Source organism: Pelodiscus sinensis, chromosome 32 (assembly GCF_049634645.1).
Source record: "Pelodiscus sinensis isolate JC-2024 chromosome 32, ASM4963464v1, whole genome shotgun sequence".
NCBI lineage: Eukaryota > Metazoa > Chordata > Testudines > Trionychidae > Pelodiscus > Pelodiscus sinensis.
The window spans coordinates 1,240,607-1,255,488 of record NC_134742.1 but is presented as its reverse complement, the minus strand read 5'-3'; the positions used below and the strand labels follow the sequence as shown (position 1 = coordinate 1,255,488).

General features: G+C 57.5%; 2 protein-coding genes and 2 non-coding genes across 4 annotated transcripts in view; 1 reads left to right on the top strand and 3 right to left on the bottom strand.

The window, feature by feature from the left end:
• LOC112544049 (butyrophilin subfamily 1 member A1-like) overlaps nucleotides 1-14,882 on the bottom strand; it is a 165,328-nt gene that overhangs the window by 22,517 nt on the left and 127,929 nt on the right. The gene's annotated exons all lie outside the window — the stretch shown is intronic.
• Nucleotides 1,889-7,467, top strand: LOC142823138 (uncharacterized). The gene is made up of 2 exons (XM_075913576.1): nucleotides 1,889-2,064; nucleotides 2,925-7,467. Exons 1-2 carry the CDS (start codon nucleotides 1,941-1,943, stop codon nucleotides 4,787-4,789), a joined length of 1,989 nt encoding a protein of 662 aa, XP_075769691.1. The 5' UTR covers nucleotides 1,889-1,940; the 3' UTR covers nucleotides 4,790-7,467.
• Nucleotides 12,344-12,416, bottom strand: TRNAK-CUU (transfer RNA lysine (anticodon CUU)). The gene has a single exon. It is a non-coding gene; the product is annotated as a tRNA-Lys (tRNA).
• Nucleotides 13,948-14,020, bottom strand: TRNAV-CAC (transfer RNA valine (anticodon CAC)). Its single transcript has one exon. It is a non-coding gene; the product is annotated as a tRNA-Val (tRNA).

Genomic DNA, 14,882 nt, shown 5'->3' with positions numbered 1-14,882 from the left:
CGGGGCGCCCTTCCCCCGCCCTCCTCGGGCAAGGAGGGTCACAGGGGTCGGGGGAAGACGCCCACCCGTGGGACAAGATTTCGTTGCCGTGTCGACGGACCCTAAGTGAAGTAAAGGGGCTCGCTTGAGAGAGAACGGGGGAGAGTGTGCGGTTGAGTTGTGTGTTGCGGTCTCCGCACAGGGCCGGCATGCAGCTGCTTAGGAGCGGGCGCCTACAATGAATTCTCTAGTGGTGAATTAGTGTGTGAATTCACTAGTGGTGAATTAGTGCGAGAATTCCCTAGTGGGGAGTTAGTGCATAAATTCACTAGTGGTGAATTAGTGCATGAATTCTCTGGGGGTGAATTAGTGTGTGAATTCACTAGTGGTGAATTAGTGCGTGAATTCTCTAGTGGTGAATTAGTGCGAGAATTCTCTAGTGGTGAGTTAGTGCATAAATTCACCAGTGGTGAATTAGTGCATGAGTTCTCTAGGGGTGAATTAGTGCATGAATCCACTAGTGGTGAATTAGTGCGAGAATTCCCTAGTGGTGAATTAGTGCATGAATTCTCTAGGGGTGAATTAGTGCATAAATTCACTTGTGAATCAGTGCGTGACTTCTCTAGTGGTGAATTAGTGTGTAAATTCACTAGTGGTGAATTAGTGTGTGCATTTACTAGTGGTGAATTAGTGCATGAATTCTCTAGGGGTGAATTAGTGCGTAAATTCACTAGTGAATCAGTGCGTGACTTCTCTAGTGGTGAATTAGTGTGTAAATTCACTAGTGGTGAATTAGTGTGTGCATTTACTAGTGGTGAATTAGTGCATGAATTCTCTAGGGGTGAATTAGTGTGTGGATTCACTAGTGGTGAATTAGTGCGTAAATTCACTTGTGAATCAGTGCATGAATTCTCTAGTGGTGAATTAGTGCATACATCCACTAGTGGTGAATTAGTGCATGGATTCACTAGTGGTGAGTTCACGGCAGGCAAAGAACTCCTCCCTTTAGCTACCTCTACACCAGCGGTTCCCAAACCTTTCGGCATCACGTCCCCTTTCTGATTTTTGAGAAACCCTCGCGCCTCCCCCGCCCCCCCAGCAGCAAAACTTGTTGAGCAAAGAAAAAAAAAAGGAACTGACCCGGGGCCGAAAAACAAAACTAGCAAGGGGATTGACGGGGGGGGGGGGTCTGGGTCACCTTGCGCCCCCCCTGGAATTCCTTCCCGCCCCCCAGTTTGGGAACCTGTGCTCTACACGTTGAGTTTTCTCAGCAACCAATATGCTAAGGAGGGCCTCATTTGCATGAGTCACGGTCTCATTTGCATATTTCCTGCCGCTCCGTTGTTGCGCGGGGGGAGGGGGGGTTTGTGCAAAACCCAGCCGTGGGGACGTTTCCTTTTTGGGCACAAAACCCCCCTTTTCCCGCCAGACTCTCCTGCCCCCGAACAGGAGGGCTCCCGAGCGTGCGGGAAAAGGGGGGTTTTGCTCAGACAGTTGGGTGCAAAAAACCCCCTAGCGCAAAAAGGGATCGGCAGAAAACATGCAAATGAGATCGCGGCTTATGCAAATGAGGCCCTCATTAGCATTTCTTTTTTTTTTTTGGCTGAGAAAATTCCCCGCCGAGGCCTGGCTTGCTTCCTGGCAACTGCGGGTGGGGGTGGGGCTCATTGCAATCCCTCCCCCCCCCCCCCCCCCCGCTTCCCACCAATTCCCCTCCCAGCCTGCTCTGCAAGGCACCCTCCCCCACCCCCGACCCCCCAGCCCTGCGTAAGGCTCGTCCCCCACCACGCTGCACCCTATGGACCACCCTTCGGAGCAGAGACTACATCTCCCAGAAGGCCTTGCGGCGAGAAGCCCCCCCCCCCACACACACACACGCTTGTCCCATCCTGCAGGACAACTGCACACCCCACAGTGCCACTTGGCTGGGTGGGAACTACATTTCCCATAATGCACCAGGGATGGGAACACAAAAGGCGTCTGGGATGCAGGTGCTGGAACACTCCCCCCCCCCCCCAGTGCATCGGAACAGCATCCCTGGCAGGCCGGCCCCAGCGCCTCCTTGGTCCTTCGGGATGGAGCCAGGTAAGTGCCGGCAAGGGGAGGGGTGGGGAGCCAGCCCCAGAGCCCTGATGTGGGTCAGTTCCCCCAGCTGGTCCCTTTGCAGCCTGGCCCCCTAAGACGGTGGGGGCCAGCCCCCCTGGCATCCTGAGCCTGGCCCCTGCTGCCCAGAAGAGGTGTCCCGGTTCCCCACAGCGAGACTCACAGCACATCAGAACATACGAACGGCCGTACTGGGTCGGACCAAAGGTCCATCCAGCCCAGTATCCCGTCTGCCGACAGTGGCCAACACCAGGTGCCCCGGAGGGGGTGGATCGAAGACAATGATCAAGAGATTTGTCTCCTGCCATCCCTCTCCAGCCTCTGACAGACAGAGGCCAGGGACACCATTTTATCCCCTGGCTAATAGCCTTTTATGGACCTAACCTCCATGAAATTATCTAACTTCTCTTTAAACTCTGTTCTAGTTCTAGCCTTCACAGCCTCCTCTGGCAAGGAGTTCCACAGGTTGACAACACGCTGTGTAAAGAAGAACTTTCTTTTATTAGTTTTAAACCTGCTCCCCATTAATTTCATTTGGTGTCCTCTAGTTCTTCTATTTAGGGACCTAATAAATAACTTTTCCTTATTCACTTTCTCCGCACCACTCATGATTTTATAGACCTCTATCCTATCCCCCCTCAGTCTCCTCTTTTCTAAACTGAAAAGTCCCAGTCGCTTTAGCCTCTCCTCATATGGGACCCGTTCCAAACCCCTCATCATTGTAGTTGCCCTTTTCTGAACCCTTTCCAAGGCCAAAATATCTTTTTGGAGGTGAGGAGAGCCTCCTTCCTTCCCAGCCCAGAGAACGACCCGTAACCAGATTTTCTCTCTTGATCCGGCAGGGCTGAAGGAGGAGACGGACGCCCGGCGGGCAGGTCCGGAGCCCGCGGAAACCCGCGCGGCGCCCTCGGGAAGATCCGAAGGGATCGCGTCCCAGCAGGGGGAGAGCCGGCGCCGGGCCCGGAGGCAGCCCCCCGCCAAGCCGCCGGAGCCGCCCAGCCGCCGGCAGCGCGCGCCCCCGGGACCCCACGCCGCGGAGAAGCCCTACAAATGCGGCGTGTGCGACCGGAGCTTCTCCCAGAGCTCCAACCTGCTCACCCACCAGCGGCTGCACACGGGGGAGAAGCCCTACCAGTGCCCCGCTTGCGGGAAGCGCTTCAACACCAGCTCGGCCCTCATCGTGCACCGCCGGACCCACACGGGGGAGAAGTCCTACCGCTGCCCCGACTGCGGGCGCCGCTTCAGCGAGGGCTCGGTGCTCATCAAGCACTGGCGCACCCACACCGGCGAGAAGCCCTACAAGTGCGCCCACTGCGGGAAGGGATTCAGCCAGAGCTCCAACCTGCGGGCCCACCAGCGGGTCCACACCGGCGAGCGGCCCTACCCCTGCCCCGCCTGCGGGAAGCGCTTCGGCACCAGCTCCAACCTCAGCGCCCACCGGCGCGTGCACACCGGGGAGCGGCCCTACCGGTGCGCCGAGTGCGGGAAGCGCTTCAGCCAGCAGTCCAACCTCATCTCCCACCAGCGCACCCACCTGGAGGAGAAGAGCCACCTGTGCCCCGAGTGCGGGGCCGGCTTCGGCTCCGGCGCCCAGCTCCTGGCGCACCGCCGGGGCCACGCCGGCGCCCGGCCGCACCCCTGCCCCGACTGCCCGAAGAGCTTCCCCAGCCGCTCCGCCCTGGTCACCCACCAGCGCACCCACACCGGGGAGAGGCCCTACGCCTGCCCCGAGTGCCAGCGCGGCTTCACCCGCCGCTCGGACCTCAACAAGCACCGCCGGGTGCACACCGGCGAGAGGCCCTTCCGCTGCGCCAGCTGCGGGAAAAGCTTCAGCCAGAGCTCCCACCTGATGACCCACAAGCGGCTCCACCGGGAAGGCAAGCCGGCAGGGGGCCCGGAACGTCCCGCGGGCGCCGGCCTCGGTGAGGAAGCCCGGAGCGGGGCAGAGGGTGACGCGGGGGGCACCCGCCGGCCGGGGACTCCCCCTCCCGGCCCCGGAGGAGAGGACTTGGGTGCCGACCCCCAGCGCGACGGGCACCGGCGCGAGGAGACGTCTCCTCCGGGGCCCCATGCTGGCGAGGCCCCGGAGGGCAATGCGGACGGGGGGGAAGGATGGGAGGCGACACCGGAGCCCCCCACGAGCCATCCCCACCCCCCGCTGGAGGGGGAGCTCGCCGGCACCCCGTCCACCGGTTCCGACCCGGCTGCGCGGCAGAGATCTTGCTCCAAGGGCGACGCCGTTTCGAACCCGGCGCCCAAACCCTTCCCCTGCGCCGAGTGCGGGCGGCGTTTCAGCCAGAGCGCCAGCCTGCTCAAGCACCGGGCCTTCCACAGCAGCTCGACGCTGGCGGTGCACCGCCGGACCCACAGCGAGGAGCGGGCCTGCCCCGAGTGCGGGCGCCGCTTCCGGGACCGCGCGGTGCTGCTCACGCACCGGCGGGTGCACACAGGCGCCAGACCCTACCCCTGCCCCCTCTGCGGGAAGGGCTTCACCCAGAGCGCCACCCTCCGGGCCCACCAGCGGACGCACAGCGGGGAGCGGCCGTTCCCCTGCGCCCAGTGCGGGCGGCGCTTCGGCCAGCGCGCCAACCTGCGCGCCCACCAGCGCTCCCACCTGGCGGAGAAGCCCTACAAATGCGTGGACTGCGGGAAAACCTTCAGCACCAGCTCCCACCTCCTGGCCCACCAAGGGAGCCACGTGGCATAGCCGCCGGGCGCCCGGGAGAAGGGCAGGGGCCGCCCAGGGGATTAGCAGGACACCCGCTGTTTCTACGGGTGGTGCACATCTGCACCTGCCTCGGTGCACTGAATAAAATTTATTCTGCACATAGGTGGGGGAAAAAAAACTTAGAGGGCGCAGTGGTGGACGTGTCGGGCTGCACGGGGCCTCCAGAGGGCATCAAGTCCAGCCCCGCCGGTGGAGGCAGAGCCAAATTCTCCTGTTTGGTGTTTGTCTGGCCTCATCCTAAAAATCTGCAATGGGCGAGAGTCCTTCGTGCGCCTGGTCCAGAGGCAAACTCCCCTTACGCGTGAGACAGTTTCTGGGCAAAATCCCCCTTGCTTCTTTCCCTGTGACTAAGAATCACGTCGCCTAAGACGATCCGTGCCTGGGGGGGGGGGGGGAGGTTGCAAACCGGGGAGAGCTCAAGTCAAGTTACGCCCTTCCCGAAAAGCAACGCCCCCCGCCCCCCGGGAAAACACCATCCTCTGGAATTTCCCGCTGGTCGGGAAGCTGAGCCGCTAGGATTCGCTTCCTCTTTTCTGAGACTCTTGAAGCGCTTTAATCCAGCGGCCCGGGGGGACAGAGGGTTTCCCGGATGAAGGATTTTGCCGGGCCGGGGAAGGAGGGAGGAGGAGGGAGGTAAGGCGTTTACCTGATGCATCGGCCCCCCCCCCCCACACCGTCCTCTGGCACCGCACGCCCCGGGGGTGTGGCAGCGTGCACCCCATTCTGCCAGGGTCCATAGCACGGCTGTTCCCAAATTCACGTCACCCAGAGTGCAGCGGTTGCCAGAACCATGTTTCGGTCGGGGAGGAAGAGAAAGACCTTCCCCATGTTCCCGTCCCACACCAGAGTCTAAGGGGACTGGGGTTAGTAGAGTTTGTGGGGCCCCCTAGGCTCTGGGGGGGGGTTCAGTGTGGGGGAGGGGCTGCCGGGAAGCCGGCGTGGGGTCTGAGCGGGAGGGAGAGCGCAGGAGTGGGGTGGGAGGGGACCCCGAACCTCAGGGGCCGGACCCAGGCAAGTTGGGTGCCACATCCGGCACCTTCGGGCCTTAAGTTCCCCACCCCCCCCGCTCTCAGCCTTAAAATGTAATCGACAAAATCTCACTTTCCAAGCAGGTCTGATAACTTCCCCGCTGGCTGGGCCTGGTGACTGTGACCCCTTAGCCCCACGGGGAAGTGTTTATAGGTGCTCAAATACTCTAAAGAAGTCCCATTCCGGCCCAGAAACCCTTCCCGGGCTGCACGGTGGGGCCTGAAAGTCTCGACTAAAGGACGACTAGCTGTTAGAAGCATGTGACAGGCGTGCTTAGCATGCGTGATTAGGCGGGGCTAAGCGCAGCTGCTGTCGGCCAAACACGCGTGTCCATAGGAGTCAATACAAATGTTTATTAGCCACCGGTTGATCTGTCGAAACACGGCCGGGGGGTCGCGTCCCTCGTTCTTCTGCAGGCTGAGCTCGTTGTACAGGAGAGACCCCCTGGCATGCTCAGCCCACCCTCCCTTCCCCTCTATGTCAGCGATTCCTTGTCACTTTCCTGCCTTCCTGATCAGTTCTGCCCGGGGAACGAGCCATTCGTGGCAGCAACACAGTCAGAGCCCTTGGGAGCAGGGGCGAGAATGTTACGCGGGAAGGTGTTAAGAGTTGCCGTTCGTTTCTTGTTTGAGCTGTGAGTTTGCCGAGAAGGCGTCTGAAGGGGTGGAGTGGCGACTCAGCTGGAAGGGGCTCCCGCCTCTCCTCCGTTCCCCCTTCTTGTGTTCGTGGTTGTTTGGCTCCCCCAAATCCGTCACTTGGTGGGGAACGTTCCCATCTGTGTCGGAAGCGATGGGACGTGGCGTTTGGACGCTGCCGCCTTCCGACCGGCGCGCGGAGGGAGAAATGTGGGGAACGTTCCCATCTGTGTCGGAAGCGATGGGACGTGGCGTTTGGACGCTGCCGCCTTCCGAACAGCGCGCGGAGGGAGAAATGTGGGGAACGTTCCCATCTGTGTCGGAAGCGATGGGACGTGGCGTTTGGACGCTGCCGCCTTCCGACCGGCGCGCGGAGGGAGAAATGTGGGGAACGTTCCCATCTGTGTCGGAAGCGATCGGACATGGCGTTTGGACGCTGCTGCCTTCCGACCGGCGCGCGGAGGGAGAAATGTGGGGAACGTTCCCATCTGTGTCGGAAGCGATCGGACGTGGCGTTTGGACATTGCCGCCTTCCGACCGGCGCGCGGAGGGAGAAATGTGGGGAACGTTCCCATCTGTGTCGGAAGCGATGGGACGTGGCGTTTGGACGCTGCCGCCTTCCGATCAGCGCGCGGAGGGAGAAATGTGGGGAACGTTCCAATCTGTGTCGGAAGCGATGGGACGTGGCATTTGGACGTTGCTGCCTTCCGACCGGCGCGCGGAGGGAGAAATGTGGGGAACGTTCCCATCTGTGTCGGAAGCGATGGGACGTGGCGTTTGGACGCTGCCGCCTTCCGATCGGCGCGCGGAGGGAGAAATGTGGGGAACGTTCCAATCTGTGTCGGAAGCGATCGGACGTGGCGTTTGGACGCTGCCACCTTCCAACCGGCGCGCGGAGGGAGAAATGCACGCGCGAGTGTACGCTCAGCCAGCGGGTTTATTGACACGCTCTGTGAGTCCTATGAACTTATAATAAATGTGTCCGTAACAAAGCGTGTAAGCGAGCCGTCTCCATTTCCTCCAGCATCGTCTCACGCGCCACATGTTCGGGTCCGGTCTAGCCCCTAGGGCCGCGTCTCCACTGGGAAGGTTTGGCAACGGAAGTGTTGTGCACACGCAGAAGTCACCCCACGTGAAAACTGGTCAAACCGGGTTTTCTGCCTCCCGCGGCTGACGTTTTGCTCGGAGAAGGGGTTCTGTCAGGCAAATATTTCCGCAAAGAACGACCCGCTGCGCTTGATTCGGTGGGGCGTGTCAGCCAGGCGGCGGGATCAAGCATTTGGGGAAAGAAAACATCCTACCGCTTAGCTCAGGGGTCTCCAACGTTTTGAAGCATGGGATCACGTTTTGAATTTAAATGCAATTGTCAAAGTCAGACGGGACTCACAGATTTGTCAGACCGCTCTGTTTATTAGCAAAGCCGCTCTGCTAAATGCACCCAGAAAATGTGAGTACCCCGCAAGGTTCAAACCCCTTGATTTATACAGTCACAAGAAAGTCAAAATTAACAGGATTAAAAGAGGGGCAAAACTTCACATGATTAGTGTGAGGCTAATCAAGTATCTTCATTCCCACATCAGCACCCAGCAATCTCCTGTCCATATCTCCCTGGTTATCTCAATTGCTTTCTCCCTAACACCTAGGCTGTGTCTAGACTGGCAAGTTTTTCTGCAAAATCATCTGATTTTGCGGAAAAACTTGCCAGCTGTCTACACTGGCCACTTGAATTTCCGTAAGAACACTGACGATCTCCTGTAAAATCATCAGTGCTTTTCCGGAAATACTGTGCTGCTCCCGTTCGGGCAAAAGTCTTTTTCCGAAAGATTTTTGCACAAAAGGGCCAGTGTAGACAGCTCAGATTTGTTTTCTGCAAAAAAGAGCCCCGATGGTGAAAATAGCGATCGGGGCTTTTTTGCGGAAAAGCACCCTGCCAATCTAGACGTGATGCAATTATTACAGCACATTTCATCTTTCTCTTACAGTAGGATTCTTTCTACTTTCACATAATCCAGGATCGACCTCAAACCGAAACGCCCTTGCTCCGCCTCCTTCCCGCCCCTTCTCCAAGGCCCCGCCCCTGCTCGCTCTAGCTCCGCCTCCTTCCCGCCCCTTCTCCAAGGCCCCGCCCCTGCTCGCTCTAGCTCCGCCTCCTTCCCGCCCCTTCTCCAAGGCCCCGCCCCTGCTCGCTCTAGCTCCGCCTCCTTCCCGCCCCTTCTCCAAGGCCCCGCCCCTGCTCGCTCTATCTTCCCATCCTCCCGCACTTTTATCAAGCCGGGGGCAGAAGACGAGGGTGCCAAGGAGGGCTAAAGGACTTGGAGTGTGAGAGCGGCTCTGAGCTGAGCCTGCGGCAGGGAGTGGAGGTGCAGGAAGGGGGTTCAGGGAGCTGGCTCCGGGAGGGAGTTTGGGTGCAGGGTGACTCAGGGTTTGGGGTGCAGGAGGGGTTCAGGACCGGGGCTGGGGTTCAGAATGTGGGCTCCAGCTGGGCACCGCTTAATACAGGTGGCTTCTGGGTGGTGGTGCAGGGGACGAAGGCCGATTTACCCCTACTCTGGCCCTGCCCCACTCCCAAAAGCAGCCAGCAAACTCTCTCCATCCCTGTCCCCCCTCTGTGGAGGAAGGGGCACCCTTCTGACATCAGCACCCCCTCCTCTTCTTCCTGTGCCCTGCACAACAAGCAAGAGGCGGTGCTGTGTGCCTAGCACTCGCCCCGATGCCAGGAGAAAACCCCTACAGACACTTGTCAAAGAGGCCGTTATCTCTTGACATTTTTCCATCTGCATGTGGAATAATTTTTTGTACATGCACCGAGGCCGGTGCGAATGTGCACCACCCACAGAAACCCAGCCTGGCTAAGCCAGTGGGCAGCACTGAACACTCTCCTGGGGGGGCTGTCCGAGCGCTCAGCATACGGGGAACGCCGGCTGTTGGGGTCAGTCCGGCCCTGCCCCAGAAGTAGACTTGGAAAGTCCCGGTATCCGTAGCCTGGGAGATAACTTACACCTCTCCTTGCTCGCCGGGGGACTGGATTTTAGTGTGTGTATGTGTGGGAGGGGGGGATTTCCAAAGGTCTCTGGGAATCGGACGGGGGGGGCAGAGATGAAATCTGATTGGATCTGCTTTCGAGATTTACAGAGTGCTTCTCGGGGACACGTGGAGGTTAGGGGCTCTACGGGGCAGCCGAAACCGAGCCCGGCCAGTCTGCAGACAGTCAGCCTCCTCAGCGGTTCCCAAACTTTTCGGCACCTTTTTGATTTTTGAAAAACCCTCCTGCCCCCCCCAAAAAATAGCAAAATTTGTTGAGCAAAAAAAAGGGAACAAAGTTTGATGGGTGGGGGGGCTGGGTCGCCTCATGCCCCCCCCTGGAATTTCTTCAGGCTCCGCCCCCTACTTTGGGAACCCATGTTCTAGAGCAATAGTCCCCAAAACCCCAAAGTAGAGCGAGACCCAGCAGGCTGCCCCCCGCCCCCGCAGAGGAGCACAGCTCCCTGGAGTGCGACAGCCCCCAAACTGGGGGGGACACTGCCCTGAAGGGGGTGCAGAGAAACGTCAGCGGGGGGGGGAGTAGCCGCAACCCCAATTCCCAAGTTCAGTCCTGCTGCCCTTCTGGCACCCGATTGTGTCACCCAGGAGTCGGGGGGTCGGACAAAAAGGTAAATCTCAAAAGTGGATCCAATAAGATTTCATTCCCCCCCCCCGCCGATTCCCAAAGACCTTTCGAAATCTGCCGCCCCTCCCCCCCCCCACACTCATATCCAGCCCCCTTGCGAGTGAGGTGTGGGGTAAATTATTTCTAGGGCTACGATTCTCTCACGGCTCCTGGGACTTTCCGGGACATCTTTTGGGGCAGGGCTGGCGTTCCCCGTACGCTGAGCGCTCGGGCGGCCCCCCCAGGAGAGCGTCCAGTGCTGCCCAGTGGCTTAGCCGAGCGCCCACCGCCAGGCTGGGTTTCTGAGGGTGGTGCACATTCTCACCGTCCTTGGTGCACTGAAAAAATTATTCCGCACGTGGATGGAAAAATGCTGCACGTGAATGGAAAATATTAGAGGGAAGATTGGGGCCTTGCTCCTGCTGATTAAGCCCCTCCCCACCCCGGGGAGCCAAGCCCCGCCCCCCCAACCCCACCCCGAGCGGGCAGCACCTGGCACAGCTGAAGCCCAGGAGACTGGGGGAGCCGTGCTGAAGGGGTGTAGTGCGGGAGGGCAGAGCATGGGGGGGGGCACACCTCCTGCTTCTGATACCCGCTGCCCACGCCGGCACCGTGCGCTGGAGCGCCGTGCGGCTGAATTGCACTGCTGGCCCGGTGCGGAGGGTTTTCCAGGGGCCCGTGTGTCCCCACCCCCTGTCTGTGGTACAGTGGCCTCCCCGTAGAGCGTAACACAGCCCCCCCCCCCCGGCCCTGCGATGGAAACCAGTCCCATTCCAGGCCCACTCCCCTCGCCCGGCCCCACCCCACCTTGCTTTACATTAGGCTTCCGAGGGCGCTGCCGGCCGCAGCATAGGATGGAGCAGACGTTCTCGGCTCAGCAGGCAGACAGACGGACAGGCAGGCCCGCCAACTCTCAACACAACAGGGAAAACGAAGCAGCACTTTAAAGACTCACAAGCTGGTTTATGAGGGGATGCGCTTTCCTGGGCCAGACCCAGAACGGATGCGTGGCCCAAAAAACCCTCCATAGAATCCTAGAACACTAGGACTGGAAGGGACCTCGAGAGGTCAGCGAGTCCAGCCCCCCGCCCTCATGGCAGGACCAAATACTGTCTAGACCATCCCTGATAGACATTTATCTAACCTGCTCTTCAATATGTCCACAGATGGGGATTCCACAACCTCCCTGGGCAATTTATTCCAGTGTTTCACCACCCTGACAGTTGGGAACTTTTTCCTAATGTCCAACCTAAACCTCCCCTGCTGCAGTTTAAGCCCATTGCTTCTTGTCCTGTCCTCAGAGGCCAAGATGAACAAGTTTTCTCCCTCCTCCTTATTCATTAGTTCCCATAATATAAGGACTAGAGGCCACCAGTTTAGAAAAGAAGAGACTGAGGGGGGATATGATAGAGGTCTATAAAATCAAGAGTGGTGTGGAGAGGGCGGATAAAGAAAAGTTATTTATTAGTTCCCATAACAGAAGAACTAGAGGACACCAAATGAAATTAATGGGGAGCAGGTTTAAAACTAATAAGCAAACGTTCTTCTTCACGCAGCGCACAGTCAACCTGTGGAACTCCTTGCCAGAGGAGGCTGTGAAGGCTAGGACTAGAACAGAGTTTAAAGAGAAGCTAGATAATTTCATGGAGGTTAGGTCCACAAAAGGCTATTAGCCAGGGGATAATATGGTGTCCTTGGCCTCTGTTTGTCAGAGGCTGGAGAGGGATGGCAGGAGACAAATCGCTTGGTCGTTGTCTCCGGTCCACCCTCTCTGGGGCACCTGGTGCTGGCCACTGTGGGCAGACAGGATACTGGGCTAGATGGACCTTTGGTCTGACCCCGTACGGCCGTTCTTATGTTAGGCCACCCTTTTAGATACCAGAAATCCACGTCGGCACCCTGTTCGCTAGCTTGGAAAAGGCAACTTTTTTTCTTTTTTTGCAGAAAAATGCTGCTTGTCGTGTCCGAAACCAGGATATTTTCCCCCCTGCTTCTCGGCACCCCCTCCCGCTCAGCAACACTTGCACAATCGGTTGCACAGGACTACAAACCAGGGGGAGGGGAAGCACTATTTCAGCTCCCCTTCCTCTCCCCTACTTTTCACAGCAGCTTTTCCGGGGAGGGAGGTCAGGAAAGGGGGGGGGGGGTTTAGGACCGTGAGCAGAGGGGCCTGGGAGGGAGGCTGGAGTCATTTACAGCAGAGACAGGGAAAAAAAAGCCACTCGCCCAACGTGGGGCTCGAACCCACGACCCTGAGATTAAGAGTCTCATGCTCTACCGACTGAGCTAGCCGGGCAGGCCGGTTAGAGGCTTGCTAGAGACTGATCCGAGCTAGCGCGCTGCAGGGTTTTTAATGCGGGGGATTTCTTGCACGGCGGAGTTTTCTGGTTTCTCGGCTGCAAAATACGCCCCAGGCACAAGGATCTCACTAGCATCACCCTGGGGGGAAGGAATGGCTGGGGGGGGGGGGGGTTAGCCCTGTGCCTCTTGGCAGTTTGCTGGAGAAGCCTTGACAGGTGCATTGCCTCTGGGCTGCAGGGCGCCTTTCACACTTGTCTAGTGCAGGGGAAAGCATGGTGAAAGCACAAGGAGTCCTAGTGCAGGGGAAAGCATGGTGAAAGCACAAGGAGTCCTAGTGCAGGGGAAAGCATGGTGAAAACACAAGGAGTCCTAGTGCAGGGGAAAGCATGGTGAAAACACATGGAGTCCTAGTGCAGGGGAAAGCTTGGTGAAAGCACACGGAGTTCTAGTGCAGGGGAAAGCATGGTGAAAACACATGGAGTCCTAGTGCAGGGGAAAGCATGGTGAAAGCACAAGGAGTCCTAGTGCAGGGGAAAGCTTGGTGAAAACACATGGAGTCCTACTGCAGGGGAAAGCTTGGTGAAAACACATGGAGTCCTAGTGCAGGAGGAATATGGTGGGGAAATAATGGTGAAAGAACATCGATCCTAGTGGAAGAGAAATAATAGTGAAAACTCACGGATTCCCAGTGTAAGAGACATCATGGTGGAAAACGATGGCTACTAGTACAGGGAACAAATGGTGAAAATCCATGGATTACAGAGCAGGAGAAACACTGGTGAAAACACACGGATCCCAGTGCAGGGGAAGTCATGGTGAAAACACAAGGATCCAAAAGGAAGAAGACGTTATGGTAAAAACACATGGATTCCCAATGCAGGAGAAATCATGGTGGAAAACCATGGCTCCTAGTATAGGAATGAATGGTGAAAACCCATTGATTACAGAGCAGGAAAAATAACGGTGAAAATCCATGGATTCCAGGGCAGGGGAAATAATGGTGAAAACACATGGATTCCCAGTGAGGGAGAAATATGGTAGGGGAAATAATGGTGAAAGCACACTGATCCTAGTGCAGGGGAAATCATGATGGAAAACAATAGCTCCCAGTATAGGGAAATAATGGTGAAAACCCATGGATCACAAAGCAATTGTGAAAACACACTGATCCTAGTGCATCAGAAATTATGGTGTAAAGCCATGGATCCTAGTGCAGGAGAAATAATAGTGAAACCACATTGATTCTAGTGTAGGGGAAATAATGGAGAAAACCTATGGATCACAGAGCAGGGGGAATAATAGTGAAAACACGGAGATCCTAGTGTTGGGGAAATAATGGTGAAAAGACGTGGATCCCAGTGCAGAGGAAGTGATCACTAAAAAAAATCACTTCATAATAATCCACGTGACACTGACGCAATTCTGGGGGGGGGGGGGATAGGGAGGGAAGAACAAGCCATTTTTTTTCTAAAGTCTAAGAAACGAGACAATTTTTTGAGAGGAGGAGGGAAAAAAAACTGAGCAGCTGTTTCTGCCCGGTTTCGAACCGGGGACCTTTCGCGTGTGAGGCGAACGTGATAACCACTACACTACAGAAACCGACTGGCTTTTTGCTCCTTGCAAAAGGCTCACAACCACTGAACGGGAAGCCCTAGCGCTCCCCTGTTGCTTTCCTGGTTTTTGGAGGGGGGGGGGGGGGGCAGGCTCCCCTAGGGGAATGCAGAAATTTCCCACACACTCATGGGTGGCAAACTTGCAGATGCACGTGTCCGGCACAAGCGTGTGCCCCAGGAAGCAGACTCCATTCCGGCCAGGCGGCTGGTGCAAGGCCCTGGTGTCGCACAAGCGTCGGGCCCAGCACTGGTGAAAACCTCTGGGCTCCCGCTAGTCTGGCACGCCCCAGGCGTGTGAGACGCCTGAAGCCCTCCGCAGCCAGGCCGTTCGCTTCTGGGCCTGCCTGTGGCAGCGTGGGGACAAAGCCTTTCGTGAAAACACACCTGCTTTTCGTTACGAAATCTGGCCCGCTAGTTTGGCCGGAGTATTGCCAGGTGTCCGGTTTTGAACCAAACAGTCCAGTATTTGAGCGTTCTGTCCGGGAAACAAACTGAGAAAATATCAAGGAGCAAATAGAAATGTCCGGGATTTTCTAAATCAGAAAGCTGGTATTTTTGTTGACACCATTTGGCCACCCTACCAGAGCTGTCCCTTGGTGTAGGCCGCCGTTTTAAAGCCCAGGCTGCCTCGATTTCTCTCTCCCCACCCAGTCTGTGCCCGAATAACCCAGCAAGATTGAACAAACACATCCAGTTGCCTGAAAGTTCAGGGACAGACGTCACGGTGTAGGCTAGGAACAGAATCGAGGCTCCAGGTACTACGCGTGCAAACGCCTGGCCAAAGAAAAATGCGCACAGGGCAAGTCTGGCAAACTCCAGCGTCCAGAGACACGTAACCAAGCCCTGCT